The sequence below is a fragment of the Medicago truncatula genome, chromosome 7, assembly GCF_003473485.1.
Source record: "Medicago truncatula cultivar Jemalong A17 chromosome 7, MtrunA17r5.0-ANR, whole genome shotgun sequence".
NCBI classification, from domain to species: domain Eukaryota; kingdom Viridiplantae; phylum Streptophyta; class Magnoliopsida; order Fabales; family Fabaceae; genus Medicago; species Medicago truncatula.
In genome coordinates this window covers 14,311,971-14,330,765 of record NC_053048.1, presented here as the reverse complement: position 1 = coordinate 14,330,765, position 18,795 = coordinate 14,311,971, and the positions used below count along the sequence as shown (strand labels likewise).

The 18,795-nt window shown below is 32.9% G+C and overlaps 2 protein-coding genes across 4 annotated transcripts; both read right to left on the bottom strand.

Annotated features, from left to right (window-relative positions):
- Window positions 1-606: 606 nt before the first annotated feature.
- On the bottom strand, window positions 607-2,505 carry LOC120576976 (uncharacterized). Its single transcript, XM_039827856.1, has 8 exons — window positions 2,385-2,505; window positions 2,210-2,300; window positions 1,984-2,125; window positions 1,735-1,892; window positions 1,537-1,657; window positions 1,267-1,440; window positions 1,096-1,182; window positions 607-1,002 (listed from the first exon to the last, which is right to left on the bottom strand). Exons 1-8 carry the CDS (start codon window positions 2,503-2,505, stop codon window positions 814-816), a joined length of 1,083 nt encoding a protein of 360 aa, XP_039683790.1. The 3' UTR covers window positions 607-813.
- A 3,116-nt stretch (window positions 2,506-5,621) lies between these two features.
- On the bottom strand, window positions 5,622-10,638 carry LOC120576923 (F-box protein CPR1). 3 transcript variants are annotated; one of them, XM_039827636.1, is made up of 3 exons: window positions 7,361-10,638; window positions 6,136-6,525; window positions 5,622-5,972 (listed from the first exon to the last, which is right to left on the bottom strand). In XM_039827636.1, exon 1 carries the CDS (start codon window positions 10,560-10,562, stop codon window positions 9,276-9,278), a length of 1,287 nt encoding a protein of 428 aa, XP_039683570.1. In that variant the 5' UTR covers window positions 10,563-10,638; the 3' UTR covers window positions 5,622-5,972; window positions 6,136-6,525; window positions 7,361-9,275. The 3 variants fall into 3 exon arrangements, with proteins under 3 accessions (XP_039683570.1, XP_039683569.1, XP_039683568.1); XM_039827635.1 differs by having other exon boundaries at window positions 5,633-6,532; XM_039827634.1 differs by having other exon boundaries at window positions 5,633-6,525.
- Between the last annotated feature and the right edge of the window lie 8,157 nt (window positions 10,639-18,795).

Here is an 18,795-nt window from a genome sequence, read left to right as displayed (position 1 = left end):
TCTTATCAGGTTAGTCATCACGGTTTACGATAAACAGCTTGCAAGCAATATCTATTTAACTAAACAAAACACTTTGATAATATAATATAATATATAGATTGGTTTTGATGAACTCACCAGCCATACAGTGTGTAATCTTGTTTGTGACTACTGAAGCATAGTATATAGGCTGCTAAAGGTCTGTCAAGAAAATTGTTTAGGAAATTGATCAGGAGTAGTTTGAATTACAATGCAAGTTATATACATTGACTGAAGCTATGCTATAAATGTTCGATGTAATCTCTTTATGTAGATCAATTTGATGGATACTTGCATTATATTAAATAGAAAATTATTTAAGAAAATTCTGCTAATTATTTGAACTAATCTGTATTTGATAAATATGAATAACCTAAAATACATTGATGTATAAAACTGAATTCGTTGATTGGTGTCATGTTAATAATTAAGCTAAATTCCATCATATAAGTTTGATTATCCTACGTTTGTGATCACATCTCAGTTGGTGATTGCAAAATATTGCGTCTCTAGAAATTGCTCGAATGATTATGCATAGTAATGAAAGGATTAACATATATTTCATTTGTTCATGAGAAAGTGGTTCATCATAACTGGTAGGCCCATAAACAACTACAATCACATGACAAACATAAACAACAAATAATAGATGCTTTAGATTGTGCATCAAGAGTTAGCCATGGCTTGTACTCTGATTCACAACAAAATAGTCATTGTTGGTTAGACACAAAATAGGTTAAGCATTCTACATATTTAACATAGATATTGTCCTTCAAAAGATGTTCCTGGTAAGACCTACTTCTTCTCAAGCTTAGGCGTCTTTGGATACTTTCGGTTGTTGGCAAACTTAGTGGATGAAAGTTGGGTTGGCTGAATATCTTCAGCACCAGGCTTTGTAGCAGAATCAGATTCATCTTGAGACAATCTTTTGGCAGGAGGTGTGGACATAGCAAAACTTGGTTCATTTTCACCACATAGAGAAAGCTATAAAGTTGTTGCAAAAAGTTAGTATTTTAAGCTACTGTCAATAATTTAATTTTGATAATCTCAGGTTAAAGTTTGCCAATAAATACATACAGATGGAATGAGTGATAGGTCTTTGGTTTCTGAAACAGCTTCTAATGCAAGGACTGCTTCTCCAGCAACATTCTTAATTTGACTCTCCTATATAAAAAAACTGAGATTAGTTAACATATATGACATTTATTGAATAATACGATAAGATATTTAGAATGACATTCTTATTACCTCCTCCAATCCAAATTGCTTCTCAAGATTACCCAACAGCTGTTCACTTTCACTGAACTGTATAATAGAGCATGGATTTGAGCCAGGGTGAGCTTTAACCTTGAAAATCTTCTTCTTCTTGAATACCAGTTTGTCAAGGAGCTTAGGGTAGGTCTTTGGATTGGTATGGCCAGCCTTCCATACAGAAATTGAAAAACTAACAGATATTAGATACTCTTATCGTAGATAGAATTCACTAATATAACTTATAATAATGATTAATCAACATACCTGAATCATCTGCTCCCTCAAGTCTGTAGCAGATATTCCTAAAATGGACACGGTTAGCTCGTCCCAGAACAGAAATCTTGCCTTACTTCCCTTATGTTCAACCTGAACCTCAACTTTGTACCTATATCATAATATAAATTGATTGTAATATGTTTTTAACAGAAGTTCTGTTATATTAATATAGTTAAGAAAGATTACCTCGGAACAGGCTTCTGATTAACATGAGCATTTTTACATTTCAACTGTCCATCATCCATCTTGACAACTTTGGTACATTCCTTACACCCATCATAAGTCCATCCATATCTAGTGGCATTCAGTTTCGTTATCTCAGCAACAGTAACACATATTATCTCCTGAAACAATGAATAAGTTATAATTAAGTTAACATCACTTTATGACATAATTAAGAAGTATATTTAAATGAGATTGTTGATGGAGCAAGACATTTGTAATGTCATTAATCTCAGAGAGACTGAGAAAAGTAGCCTTTGACATTATATCAGTTGGAGTTGATAACTGAGATCCTTGACTAAACTGAGATGCATTCTGACTCATATCAACATCATCAACTGGAAGAAGTTTCAATCTGCATTCAAAGTACTATGTTAATATATGTAAAACAAAATATAATGTAGAAAAAATAATAGTGATTTAGTAAGAAACAACTAACAATTCTTTGAATTTAGCAACTTCAGGACAAACAGGATTGAAGAGAAGTTGAGTGCCATCCCAAGCATTAGTGAAGCAAACAGGATAATTACCTAACACATATATCAAAGTTAAATTATTGGTGATAGTATTAAGGAAAATTTTGTAAGCATTATGTGATAGGAAAATATATAAACCTTGTGCAGGTTTAATCCTACAATGCTTGATAATGATGCAGATTAGATCATGACCATTGTAGCTGGCCAAAGCATCAGAAAACTGCTTTGCATAATCATCCCAAAGACAACAATGGAGCATTTTCCCACTACATTTACGAAAGAAACAATACTAACATAAATACATTTAATAATACAAAGAAACATAATGATACTACATCCGATTTTGGTTTATGGATATCATACCTAGCATCTCTGAGAAGAAATGTGATTGATTGGAGCCTTCCTGAGCTCCTGTTTGTATTGGTCACCTCTTGAAAGGCACCAATTGCATCTAAATGGTATTTCAGTTTAAATGAAAACATTAATACGTCTAAAAATAGAAATTGATATATATGTTTTAAATGATATACTAACCCACTATTAGATCTGGTCTGTACTTCCCAGCAAGAACATCTTCAAAATCCTTAAAACAGAACCCTGCCAAAGGAATTGCAGGAAAATCTTCTGGTGTAATGACAGTAGCTCCGGTGACAATTAGCCGATATGGATGAGGAGTTGCCTTCACAACAATTTCATTTTTGCAAACCTTAAAGTTTTCCATTTCAAGAGTGTTATTCAAGTACATAATCTGCTTAAACTCTGCCACAAATTTCTTAGGGACAGTCACCTGAATCCTACCACTCTGCAATTTAAATCAGTGAAAACATCAACGATCCATGATAACAAATGTATATAATGTTAACAAATGTATCATAAATATAATACCTGAGCATCCATGATGACCATCTCAATATGTTCACTCTTAAATTTACTGATGACAGGCCAAACATCAACGATTCTAACTGGCAGAGTCCAGATGTCTTTTGAATCATCAATATCTTTGATATCATCAAAAGGACGAGCAACTTCAATATGATCTTCCATCCTAATACAAACAGCATAACAGATCCAAGAAAAACACATGCTTTTAGCTATCTTAAACACATCAAAAATTAAAACAATGAAATGAAGAAAAACACATGCTTTTAGGTATCTTAAACACATCAAACATCAAGTGATTGTTTAGTGTTAATAAAGCTTGTAACACGTCCTTTAAGTGAACTCTATAAGTGATTATAAACACATCAAAACTTAAAACCACGAAAATGGATTTCTGAGTATTACAGATGCAACAAAATCACTTATTTTAAGTGATTTTAAACTTATCACAACTAAAATCAACAAAAAAATTGAAAGTAAAAACACGTTTTTGATATTGGATTTCAATAAAAAAAAAAAAAGGACCTTTAAGTGAAAGAACAAAAAACATGAGCATAAACGATTAAGAACAAAATAAATATAAATAAAAATAGAAATTGAATCAACAATGTTAAGAAAAAAAAACAATGTTGTTATCAAAGAACTTCATCTTTCTTAAAAAAAAAACATAGAACTTCATCTTTCTTAAAAAAAAAACATAGAACTTCAACTACAATAACAAATTTCACAACTTATTTCAAGATTTTTGATGAACTTTAAAGAAAACAACAATTTTTTTTTTAAAGAAAAATGAGATTACATCAAACCACATCAGAGCTAAATGATTATTTAACATGCAAGAACCGAGTTTAAGTGATTCAAACCTTGTTAGAGAGATCAAAATTGAGATGGTTGGGCAAGAGAGAGAGACTCCTTATCTTCAAAGCTAGATTTTGTGATTCCTAAATTTTGTTGCCGTAAGGTAGTGTATAGCAACTCAATAACGTCTATAGCCTAGCGGATAATAGCATGCATGGGAGAACAGTGGTGGTTAAAAGTATGTAACATTGGATGTAGTATGAAAAGTTGATAACCTTGACCATTTTTACATATTTATCCTCTGCTTGGAACTATTTACTACATCTATTAGAGTGGCAAAAGTGGAAGTTCAAGTTATTTGTGTTCAAATAAAATGTTAAACAATCAAATAGATATAAAAATTCGGGTTTATCCCTCATTGAAAAGTATACGGTAGTTATAATAAAGGATAAGATGGGAAGAAATTGGCAAAATTAAATTGGAGTGATTTTAAGGCATCAGAGAACAATGAAATGGCTGTATTGCCCTTAAGTAGCTGTAAAAATGGGCAGTAAAAGAATTTAGACCAGGGGCAGTAAAATATTATTGGTAGTTATTTGTTTTTATATATATATAGTAGATAGATAGATAGATAGAAGATAGATTTGAATTTGAATGGACCTTCTTTGTCCACATAATAAATAACATGCATTGGCAGTGGCGGATCTTCGAATATTTTATGGGGGTGTCAGAATTGTATGAAATATATATTAAACTGTTTGAAAGAAATATTATAATTGTTAACTGGTCCAGTAGTTTATTTTGCTTGATTGCAGAGTAGGGGATGCTGGTTCGAATCCACACAGGAGCTTTTTTTTTTGAACAAAATAGTAAAAATATAAAGAGAAAGAGGATGGAAGGGTCGAACCCGCGACCTACGCAAGAAAAACAAAAATCATTTCATTACGTCATTTGCATAGTTGTGATACAATTATGCCTAATCTAATATATATAGAAAAGTTGGGGTACCATGGCACCTGCAGGTCCCTATGAAGATCCGCCACTGTGCATTGGTTTGTTTGAAAGAAAAAGCTAAGAGTGGATAAAAACTTGTACCTTGAATAATTGTGATTCATAGGTGGCAGCCCTTAAAAAGCGACATGTGTCATTTGTTACTATAAGTAAGGGCTCAAAAGTCTAATATTAAGATGTGATAGGCGAGTCTGAAGTAATGGAAAATAATGATAAATTCCAACTTAAGGAGGAACATACTACATAATAAGCTCCATTTAGTCAAGAGAGATATATTTAAATCCCAACCATCATCCAACAATCAAATTATACCTTGTTTCAATTAAATTACTTTTATTTCTCAATACTTTTGTTTGGATGTAATAATAAAAAAATTCATTGTGATCATTTTTTGAGAAACTTTTATAAATTTTAATTTTTTTTGGCAAATTTGAAAATTCAAATTAGGATTTAATTTGTAAATTTCAAAATTTTGAGGGGTCAAATTATAATTTTTGAAAAATTTGAGGGTCAAATTGCAAATTTTGGAAAATTTGAGGAATTTGAAAAATTATAATAATGAAGAATTTTGAAATTCTTAACTTTTAGGTGTCATTTGAAATTCTCTAAATTTAACTTGAACAAAATACTTCATAAATTTTCATCATTTTAAAAAAATTTTAAATTATTAACCAAACAATAGAATTCGCCTCAAAATATTTGATTTACCTCAAAACATTACAATTCCTCAAATTAGTGAATGATGAGATTACAATGTAACATTTATGGTAGTTAGTGAGAGTTCTATAGTAGCCAAATAAACTATCTAATAGGAGCATGTTATACAAGTAATCTAACTAACTAAGATGTATTTTGATATTTAGTTGTGTCCTTCTGTTTTGTTGAGCTGTACTATTATCTTCATGACATTTCAATGTTCTAATCAGGTGCCTCACCAACCACCCGTTTCCAACCACCTTCGTATCAAAGCTCCGGTCTCTTGATTGAACACTTAACGGTGTAAGAGCAAAGATCATTTTTATTGTTGAAGACCCCATACTACAATTTACAATCCAACATGGAACACTCAAAATGAAAGAAAAAAAAAGTGAAAACAAAATAAAATATATATATATAGCTCAAAATTTTAGAGACGTTGGAAAAGAGTGCTAGCCATTAAGAGTTGTTGAGAAGCTTCAAATCAAGGATGTTGGATCATTACCTGATATGGATAATATTGTTGATTAGACATTCGAAATTCATTGCATAAATTGAAATTATCTGTTCATTCTGGTTGTCCTTGAAGTTTTTTATTTGTTTCTATACATGGTCAAAAGAAGACAGATTGTACTATCAAGACTTGATAGAGACAGCTACAGAAAAGGACAAATCTGACGTGAATTTTGGGACCCTCTGGATCTTCTATTCTTCAGAGTGTGGAGGTTTTTAGAGTTTGATGCAGATCTTCAGCTTCTGAGTTTCTTTCTTCTGATCTAAGGTGTTGACTTCTAGTTGACCTTTCTTCAAATATTCTACCATAATCTTTTAGGTTCTCTTCTGCTTCTGATGCTCTTATACATGTTCAGACCTTGTTAAATTTTAATTTATGGTCCTGCACACTTGAACATATATTAGCATATTCAATTGTTCTTCAACAATTTGTTATCATCAAAACTCTAGAGGAATTGTAGATACCAATTTTGTTCCAACAATTTCCAAATTTTTTAGAAATATAATGGGATCATCTTCTCATTATAACAATGAACACTCTTGTTTAAATTTTCGTGACACTTTTGGTCCGTAGAAAATGTAAACATCAGTTTCATATCTAGCTTGTTTTTCTCAAAATCAAATAGAAAACAAATTTTGAAATTTTGACTGAAGGTGACAAAAACACAAGATGGGGGGTTGAATTATTTTGGCTTTTACCAAACTTTTATATGTTTTTGTAAAAACACTTCAGAGTATGAAGCTGAATAGAGTCCTTTTGAGAGTCTTAAACTGAGTTAAGCAGCGGTTTAAAAAAAATGAAAGACAAAGAGAAAGAGAAGGATACAACAGAAACAATTACACCTTCCTTCCACAAATTGAGATAGTAGTCAAGTTTCATTGCACTTTCAAGGAATTTTCAGTATAATCAAACCAGATTGCAATTTGTTCAAACACACAAGTAAGATACTAATTTTGCTCAATCACAAAAGAAAGAGACTTATACAATCAGAGTTTAACGAATAAGTAAGACTGTGTTTTACACTTGATATACAATCAAAGAGACTTCCACTAATAATGCTCAATCACACAAGAAAGAGACTTCTACAAAAAAGCCTTGTTTTTTTTCTTCAACTGTTCAGGTCTTTATGTAAAAAAGAATGGGAGAGACGTTGTTGAAGAATGTTAGCATATCAAACGAGTATTAAGAAATTTAATCAGAGACGTTAAGTTGTTACCTCAAATGGATATAGTACCGCTGAGTAATCACCTTTATTCTTCAATAAACCTTTTGTAATTTTAGAATTAGAGGCAATTCTGAAATCAAATATGTCTACCTAAATCTAATTAGATAGTCAACTTTTTCATCCAGGATGGCCTCTAGCTTTAAATTCAGAAAAGATTTTTTGAAGATGCTTAACACAACTCAATATTGACATGTCCATAAAAAATCGCCCATGCTTTGAATAATCAATAGTCTTTGTTTCCAACTCATCAGTTTGACTTCAAAATATCAATCTGAATTTCAATAAATGATGTGCATGTGCTGCTGGCAAGAAATGTGAAATTTATGAGTGATAACATTTTCTTGCAAGTAGCAATTTATAGATAAATGATTTGGTCTCCGTGGATCCAGAAATTATTAATTTTCGACGCATGGTACACGAGTTGTAATAATATATAATATATTATTTTATGGAAGCAAGGTACACGGGTGTAAAAAAGAAATTTATTGATTAGGTTGATGTTACATTCGTTCCCAGTACTATTCACGAGCCGGCTTCATATATATACCCTTCCAGCACAAGGTATACAAAGAAGGATAACCAATAATTACAGAAGTGTTTCAATAGATAATGTTAAAGGTTAACCAACCCCTGGACATAAAAAAGGTTATGGCACCAATCATAATAACTATAATAAAAAGCAATAGAATGAGCTTTAAACCACTAAAAGAAAAGGGAGTTTTATTTTTTCCAATAGCTGATGATGAGTGCTTTCTTTTGCGCGAAATATTCTCGCATTCCTTTCCTTCCAAATCACCCAAGAACTCGTAAACCAGAAAAGATGCATAATAGAGCAACGTAATTTTGCAAGACCTGGAAATGATCCACCATGCTTGCATGATCTGCTGGATAAACACCCAACCAATGTTGGACAAGCTGCCACACCTGACCAAAAACGTCACAATGCAGGAAAAGGTGAACATCTGATTCAATTAATCTGCACCTAGTAACACACATATGAGCATCATGATGAACGATTCCCCTTTTGAATAAATTCGCCTTCGTAGGCAATCTACCATGGAAAAGACGCCAGGCAAAAATTGAGACTTTTAACAGAACTTCTTTTCTCCAAAGCAGCAGGCACCAAGGGAACACTAGGTGACGATCCCATCTCACTTATAAGCGATTTGTATGCACCACGCACAGTATATCCAGCTACTAGATCAGGAGACCAAGACCAGACATCATCAACATCAACCTGCAGCATAACAGACAATAATAACATCCTACACTCAACTACCAACTCCTCCTCCCAAACCCGTAACCCCCTTCTCCACTTCCACGCATCCCCTCCATAATCACAACCCAACTGAAACATTTGAGCTACAGTTAATAATTTATTTTCTTACAACTCAAACAGACGTCCGAGTCGAACCTGAAAAGGAACGTCCCCCACCCACCTATCAAACCAAAATAAAGAATGTACCCTGTTTCCGACCTTTAAATTTAAATTGTAAGGAAACCAAGTACCCACCACCGATCCAACACCATCACGAATATTAATTATCTCCCTCCACCACGCCGACCCCTCCCTTCCCCCAGCCTGCAACCGCCCCCCTGCAAGGCCATATCTAGTGGCCAATAAATTAAACCACATCCCATTTCTCTCCGTCACCATCCGCCAAGACCACTTCCCCAACAACGCCAAGTTAAACTCCCTAATTCTCCTTACCCCCAAACCGCGAATTAAAAGAGATTCGATGGAAGATTCTGAAAATTCATGATTTTAAGTGCTTTTTTGCATTGACAATGAATTTGACAAAATTGCGGTATGCAACCACGATTTAAGTAAAAACTACACTTTGAAGATTCAACAAAAGCACGGTACAATAGAAGACTAAACTACAAAGTAATAAAGAAAATTAAATTACTCCCCCAGGTTCAAAAGTGGATCATGAACCAAACTACAAGAAAAACATTGATAACCACTCTCATTTCCTCTTTGAAGTGAAACAAGACTTTCCATATATCTAGCAGCTCTTGTTGAATCATACTTTCCAGAAACCTGAAGATATCTTATATTTCCACTCTCAGCTTCATACAACACCAACCTCTCATTGCTATCTTTCCAAAGAAACCTATTACTCCCATAAAATCCAACAAGCTTATAAATCACAGGCACAGGTCCAATACTATATAACTTCATCCAAGATCCTTCATCCGAATAATCATTCATCACCCAAACATCAAACCATTTTTCTAATCCCTTTACAGGATAAACAATGACACCAATAGTATCAGATTCATCAAAAGGTACCAATGTTTTAAAACATTCACCTGAGGAATTGGAATGCTCAATCTTTGGCACTTTAATCTTCCTAAACCGTTCATCAACCATGTCGAATGCTAAAACAACATCTCCAATATTACCATCAATAAAACCCCACCAATGACAACAATTTCTCACAAAAGTGTAGATTCTTGAAGAACCCCAAATATCAAAAGGAAGAGGTAAATCTTCAGCATCAAGTTTCCTCCAAGAATTTGAATTAAAACTATATAACTCAACATTCCAATACCCATTTTGTCTCTCATCTGTTTCCTTTAACCAAAGATCTTTCAACAAAACCACTTTATAGTCATTAGTTTTAGGGTCAAAACCAAAACCATAATATTCACTGAAAGAATAAAAACCTTGAGGAGCTGTAAAATGGGATTGAGGTAAAACCATAAACTGTATCAATGAAGGATTCATCATTACATTTGGATTACCTTCTAGAAAGTATATGCCATTACAAGGACCCATTATTTCAGTCCAATATTTATGGTCTGAATTGTATTCATATGGTGGGTTAAAAATCTCAGAAGAAATAATATGTTTTTTGGGATCATTAAAATTCCAAGAAAGATGTGAAATGTATGTTTTGAGACCACAAAGAAAAGGTCTACGAATGACTAAAAGATGTTCATGTTGGTTGTTGTAGATAGTATAGTAATTAGTAATAAATTGAGGATTAGTTATGAGAGCTAACCATGATTTGCAAATGGATTTGCATTTTGATAACTCTATTGCTGGTAACTTTGTGAGGATTCTGGATACTAAATCTTGTGGCAAACGCTCCATTTCTTCTCTTTGCTTTTTCTTTTTTGTGACACTTCGAAAATTGAATTGTGTAGAGTGTTTGTTTTTTTTAATGTACGAATCATGAAACATGAAATAAGAATAATAACGAGGAAATTACGACAAAGATTAAAAAATATCATTGTTGGCTTTTTGTTAGTGTCTTTAATGCACTCGAATTTACGTGTCAGAGTTGTTTGATAAAGACAAAGTCTTGAATTTTAAATATATAAAAACAATTCAATTGATAGCTACTATCCATTATTTTGTTGGAGTTTTCAAATATCCTACGCAACTAGTTTGATGATATCATTTTAGAATGGCCAAGAAAACCGATCAGAACTATGTGGAGTCTACAATTTTTTATTTTTTTTTAAGATATGTGGAGTTTACAAGTTGAACAAGGGCTTAGGCCACGGTAGGAGATCTCAATGGATCTCCTACCGTAGATGACTACATTTTTTTTTTTTTTTGTTTTTAAAATGTTTTTTTGTTATTGGATTTGGAAAGAAGTTTTCAATGGCATAGATCTTTAGACATGTTGACCCACTAGCAATGTATATTACTCCCTCCGTTCCATATTAAATGATTTAGTTGATTTCGACACACGTACCAATGCATATGTTTTATCTTTGATATCTTCAATTCTCTATTAAAAAAAATTATGAAAACTTAATATTTTAAAAATATTCATCGAGAAGATTCCAACAACATCTTATATGATATTATTTATCTTTGTGAATTAGTAGAAAAATATGGTCAAAGTATATTAAGTCAATAATGTATATTGTCAACTAGGTCATTTATTGAGGGACAGAGGGAGTATAATGTTTAATTTTTGTCTTTAATAAAGTAATGAGTAAATAGTCAATTTCCCCCCTGAAATTGTAAGTTTCATCAATTACCCCCTTGAAATTAACAAAACTTCAATTACCCCCCTGAAATTTCACAATGTTAGTCAATTTACCCCCTCCGTCAAATTTTTCTGTTAGTGAACATGACGTTTTGCAAATATTCCCCTGAAGTTTTGCACTTATGTGCAAAATGCCCCCCAAACTTAAAAATTTATATTATTTTTTTTCTTAAAAACAAACAATTAATAGTTAAATATTAAAGTTAACTATTAATTTTGTAGTTTGGAAAAACCATATACATATATACATCAAATTATTTTTAAAGTTACATGTGATTAATATATTACTGATGACCTGCAACAACAGGTAACTAATGCTGGCTTGACCTACAAATGCAAGTTACAAGACCAACATAAAAAAATAAAAAAAAATAAAAAACTTGTAAATGCATGTCCTACCATACATGACCCATAAGGGTCGCCTACCTCAAACGGTGTTGAACAAGTGTTTTATTTTTAAAGAAGTTGAACAAGTGTTGTAGCAGAGACACCGTTGAGTATGTAGCACAGACACCTCAATAGATATATCTTTTGGGTCCAAAAAAGATAGAGATTTAGATATAGTGAAATAATCATTTACTCTAAATTAATGTATAATCTAAATTAAAAAAAAAAATCGTTAAATAAAAATGATAGAATATTTGTTTAAATTAAAATATTTTAACGTTATTATGGATGCATAATGACAAAAAAAAAGACCTTAAACAATTATTTTATTAACAAGATCAAATGAAAAATACATTAAACAACGGAGCACAACACCCTTGTAAAGGATTGGCTAGAAATAATCGAACATAACTAGCTAGGTTGCATAGTAAAATACTTAATGAGATTAGTGCTTCTGTGATGAAAGTCAATAGCTAAGTTACTGATTTTTGCTTGTAACCACCTAAATGTATATAGCTTCATGCTGTTTACCAGTTGCTGCAAAGATTGATCATTGTGTCGAAAAATACGACTATTCATTTAATTTCCTTTCAAAAAGAAAACTCATACAGACGACAACCTCATCACATGGAGTACAAAATGGATTTTTCTAGAGTCGCCTGCTAAATTTATAAATAGATGGAAATGTTGAGAAATCGGTAAATTGTTTACCGCAAGAATGCCAAGCCACCGTCAATATGCTCCCAAATGCAACCATAAAAAGCATAACCCATAAAAAAATAATCTACACTTTCAGCCTAACCACATCCACTCGAACAAAGACCTGAAGTTTGTCGAATAATTCCACGAAAAATCAGGTTATCTTTCGTAGGTAGCCGATTTATAGTACTAATCACTGAGTGAGCAAAAAGACCTTCGGAGATGCCCATTTACGCCACACAGTGTCATAGTATTCCGACCTAACAGTTTGTACCACAAAAAAAGCAAATAATAGGCTCTTTGAATGAAGTACTATTTACCTGGACAGAGACTGCAGTCCAACTTGTCTTTCACACCATACTGCAACAAAATATTATACATCAACATACTACGCTCTCCCACATGCTCCTCCTCCCATGCCAAAAGCCACCACATTAACACAATCTTTTCTCTCCTCGACGGGGTTGCGACCACTACATCATTGGAGCACCACTATCAAAGTTGGAGCACCTACTTCCATCGATCAAACACCATTGTGAGTAACTTTATCATCTTCAGATAAATTTTCAATTTGTTCTGAACAATAGCGTCGTTTGTGGGAAATAGCATCTTCTTTCAAGAGAACTAGTAATGAATTCACCACGGTGGATCCACAAATTCACACTAGTAATGAATTCACCACTAAAGGAAAGGAATCCATGATCGAATTCATCGCAAGAATAAAAATTCAAGAGGACTGCTATCCATATGAAAGTTCTCCTAAATAAGAGCTTCTAACCTGAAAATCTGAACCACAATGTTCTTGGGATCGACAATACAGAGGTCCAACAGGAGCATCCTGTGAGTTGAATCTATGGCTTCGACCAATGTCGTCCACTGGAAAAATTGTTCCATTCCTTTGCTGATCATGTCTCTATCTGAAACACGGGAATCGTGAACTCCAATTCGGAGACTTCAAGCTTCACTTTCTATTCATCAAACACATATAATTGTGTTTAACTAACAAATTATATTCTAGTTATTTTGTCCAAAGATGAAAGAGTAGGGATAGTTAATGTTATATATGTGGCATTACATGGCAATGACCGAGTATCTCCGATATCATCATTGGTCAGCCTGTCATCAAACCAGGTGACACATAAGTGTTTCCAAAAAGGAAATGGAAAAATCCCTACTCAATTATGAAGATGAGAAAAACACAAGAAGGGGGTTGAATTGTGTTAGTTTTTTCTTTGTTTTCTCCAAAGCTGAAAACACTAATCAGAAGCAGATAGAGTTCTACTTCTGAAGTGATGTTCAGGACTAAATTGCAGCGGATAAAACAGAGAGAAAGAAAGAATAAAGACACAAAGCAATTATACAGGTTCCTTCCACAAACCGGAAGTGGTCCTTTCCCCCTTGCACTTCCATGGAGAGTTCACTAAAATGTAATATCTGATTACAACTGCTCACTGCTAAACTTAGCAAGAGACTTCAAATTACTCAAGCATAACTGCAAGAGATTTCCTATGCTCCTGAACACAATCAAGAGACCTCAAATTCAAATAGAATTACAAAGAAATTTGTTTGAGGTTGAACACTTGATATACAATCAGTGGTGTTCACAATACAAATCAGATACAGACTCTTAAGACTCTAGAATTTCTAAGATATGAACTTTGATAATAAATTCTAAGTGAACTTTTGATGCAGAACAATTTCAAGAGAGTTTTGGAACTTTCAAATTGTTGTAGAGTTTTGTCATTCTTTGAGTCTTCCAATCCTTCATATAGAGGTGTGAAAGAGACGTTGTGAATTGCCAACACATCAAAATAAAGTCGTTTGAATCTTTGATCAATCACCAATGATCTTTTGCTTGATATGATTATTGTTCAATGAAGGATCAATTTCAAATTCATTCCGAGTATGATGGAACAATGTTGCAGGCAGAGCTGTTATTATTGTCTTGTAGCAAAGACACAAACTGAGTAGTGGAGATAGTGGTTGTAAACTTCGTACAATTGTAATTTCTCAACGCTCTTAAAAAATCAAGCATCCAATGCCTTCAACTTCATTTTAATTAGTCGTTGCTTCACACTCCTGATTTTCTGCAATGCTTAGACGAGATCAAATCCAATGAATAGCCTTTGAAGCTTTAAGTCTCTCATCTTCTGATGAACTTCAGCTTCTTGTGATCTTCTGCTTCTGATGAGATGCCTATGATGAACTTGATTCTGATGACGTCATCACTTCAGGAGCACTTCTCTTTAGATGCTTCAAGCTTCCTTTTTGTTGATTCCATTGTTCTCTTTTGTTCTTCCAGAACCTAATAAAGATATCAAATTTTTGTCTATGGTCCTGTACATTTGAACAAATATTAGCATATCCAATTGACAATTTTTAACACCTTGTTATCATCAAAACTCTCAAAGGGTAATGTTAAACACATTTTGTTCCAACAAATTATGTTGTTTCCCAACCAACACCAGTGGTGAGAGAAAAGGCAAAGAATATTGTCCCACGTTTACTTAATAATGAGCATATGCTCCTTTTATTATGTACTCAATATTTTCCTTTTGGTTAAAAGTTACACAATTTTTATTACCAGCATTCACTGGTTACCAAACAATTGTCTATAAAACTCACTTAAAGGTTATTTTCATAACACATTTAATGACTTGCCTCCAAATTAACGGTTGGAAAAAATTAACTGGTTACACTTGAAACATTTTTCAGCTGAAGGAATGGGACATTTGGAAAGTCCTTGACCGACTCTATCTAAAAGATCAGCAAGCTAAAAAGAGTGTCCGTGTAGCACCAATCCGACTGAATTTTTCCAACATCATTGTTGGTTCTGAGAAAGCGGAATCTAAACAAGGTTGGAAGGCTTCAAAACATTATTTCCGACATCTAGGAACAGAAAATCTACTTCAGGTCATAATCTTGACAAGTATTTTGCTGCACTTGTCAAGTGATACTCATCGGCATGATTAATGTCGGAAGAGGTTCTTCATATTTTAAGTATTTAAACATATTACATTCTAAATCTTTCCCGTCATAGATTAAATTACCCTAAAGTGATAGGAATCTCCCCCTTACCTCGAATCTCCGAAGTCACAATTTTTCGGCTCTCTTATTTGAAATTAGGGTTTTCTCTTTCTCTTCTCTCTTCTTCTATTGTTTCTACATTTCAGCAAAAGTAACAACTTTGATTGTTAATTCTCTGTTTATAGTTGAGCTAACGTCATACTATTATTCCTTCCATTAGATTTTCTATTATTTTTACTTCTTCCTCCCCCACTTAATAAAAACTTTTATTTTACATCTCCCGCCTCTATATTATTTTATTCACTTTTCCCTTCATCATAATAATCCTCCTAGCACATCACTAATCATCATAAATCTATTTCTTCGTAGCTAACATAATCTTCTATCATCATAACATCATTATAATCATAAAATCAGGAGTTCTTTTAATTAACTTCGTTAAATCATTTCATGTAATTTTTGGGGTGTTACATTTAGAGTCTAGATTAGGACTCTGATTAAGCCCTTTTGGGATTTATTCTGTTTATATGTTATGCTGGAGTTTATGGAAACTTCGTTATTTTATTTTGGTGTATCTGAGATTTGAATTATGTTGTTGAGATATTGATACAATGTTGGAGATGTTATTTATTCTGTTGCATAACTTTTATGAAAAATATAACCTGCACGATTTTGAAGTTTTATTGACGCGATACCTTGAGTATAATATGAATTAATTGTTTTATTTATATTAAATATTAATGGTGGGGTTCAAGGGTGTTACAAAAAACATCCTTAGATAACCTTTAATTCATAATTAAATGTGTTGTCACCTTTTCGATGCTTTATTTATACAACTATGTTTTTCCATCATTCATTATTGTTGAGTATGTTTTGGAATTTTCCTCGGTCTATTTTGAAACGCTAAAAGATAAATAAAAATATATATTTACCTGTAATAAAAAAATATGAACTTTGATGATCATCAAGATTTTTATGAGATCTTTACTAATGTTAAGTGATAAATTGAATGAGCTAAAGGGGTAAACACAACATATTGATTAGATTCACATAACATTAATTCAAATTTTATAAATGGATTCTTGTATGTTGCAACTTCCAAGTTCTTTACTTATAAAGTGATAAACACAAATCTGTTTATTACATACAAAAGATGAAAAATATGACTCAAATTCCCAAGTGTGTTTACCTTTTCTTTATCTTTCTATCTTTATTTCATGTTGTAACCAATGGTGGTAAGCAATTTTTTACGCCATTTTCAAATTTATCTTAAATACAATATTATTCATGTTTTAGTAACATTCCTTTTTTCTTATTTGACAATGCAGCACTTCCTTGTGCTATTGACGTTGATTGTCCAGACGCAGTTTTCTTTATAGTTTTTAAGTGTATTAATAATATTTGTATACGTATTGAAACCTTTTAGATAATATTTTTCAAGAATTACCACATTTTAAATAGAGAGAATAATTATTCTTGAAATTTATAAATTAACAAACCTATTTATGAAATTGTAATGCATGAGTCAAATTTACATTTATTAATTATATCATCAAATGTTATTGTATGATACACAAAATGAACATGTGATCATCCACGTGGATCATACATCGACTCTACATTACACCTCAAGGGGACCCTTAATGAAAACAAGGGAGTCGACTCAACTGGGATGGATTTACCATATGAGTAATGATATTTGAACAATCATTTCATACAACTTTTGGTGACAACTTCTTTTTTCTCTCTTTTTATTGGTTAAAAACAATGGAGAGAAAAAGGAAGAGAGAGAATAAGAGGATAATGTGAGTTTGAGAAAGAAAGTTGTAAAAAAGTTGTCTCAAGTGGTTGTACAAATATCATTTCTCTTACCATATCCAACCAAACAACTGAGTAGAAATTTATTGGACAACTTTCGAATATATTTTTTTTATTCGAATATGTCAATTGTAAAATTTATATCTTTAATTCACTAACAACTTTTTAGTTGTTGATTCTTCTTGGTTCTATTATACAAGAGTCAATTACGACTTAAATTGAGAAAGAAAAACAACCCCATAACTACCTTGAATTCAGATAACCAAATTCTCCCTCTGATATCATGCATTTTGAGAAGGCAATGGTCACCAAGAATAATTTAGGTAGCACCTTCCTCCCACAACAGATATAGTTTAAGCCTCCTCAAGGAAAAAAAACTTGCTATAATAATTATCACCATCAAATGTATTATATATTAGATAAAACCTTTCAATCTCGTAATGGATTGAGGTTTACGCCTCCTCAGAGAAGAGAACTTAATAAAACAAGTTCCATCACTTAATATAAAATCCAGAGCAATAGGGACAAACACTTGTACTAGTTTATCTACCAATAATATTTAGAAAGGCAAAGTTTCCTATACACTACTTGGAATTTTATTCGACAATTGTCAAGGAATACACAACTACCTTGGTGTATAAATAGGGGACTTCATTGATATCCTTTATTCCTACGAGAAGAAAGGTACAGCCGAAAAACCTTCGTGGCTCATCAATGGTTTTCGACAAGCAATTCAAGAAGCAGGTTTGATAGACATTCACCTTGATGGATATCCATTTACTTGGTTCAAAAGTTTGGGTACAGATAAAGCGGTGGAGGAGAGACTTGATAGAGCACTCGCAAATAAGGCTTGGTACCAAATGTTTCCGAATGCTAACCTCGATAATTTAGTTGCACCGTCATCAGATCATTATCGCATATTGCTGAATAGAGAACCTAGTATTCGTCCTTGTAGGGCTAGAAAGAATTTCAAGTTTGAAAATGCTTGGCGGCTTAAACCAAGCCTAAAGGAGGTGGTGCAAAATTGCTGGCAGCAACAAAGCGAATCTGATTTGGTCACGAGGCTAGGAGGATGTGCAGAGGAGTTGAAACATTGGAGCAAGACGCATTGCAATCAGCTACGGTTAGACATTGAGGAGTGTCGTAGGAACCTTGCTAGATTTCGTGGGTCTGATGATGCTGAATTATTTGAGAGCCTGCAACGGAAAATGACACAGTTACTAGTACAAGAAGACGTCTATTGGAAGCAAAGAGCAAAAAGTCATTGGTACAAGGAAGGAAATCTTAACAACAAGTTCTTCCACGCTTCAGCTACAGCTAGGAAAAAGGTAAATAAAATTCTTTTTCTAGAAGATGAAGCAGGGGTCCGTGTGACAGATGATAATGGTATGGCTTCAGTGGCTAAAGGTTACTTTGATGAGCTGTTTCGAGCTAAATAAAGTGTAACGCTCTGGATTTTGATCCAAGACATTACTTAAAAAT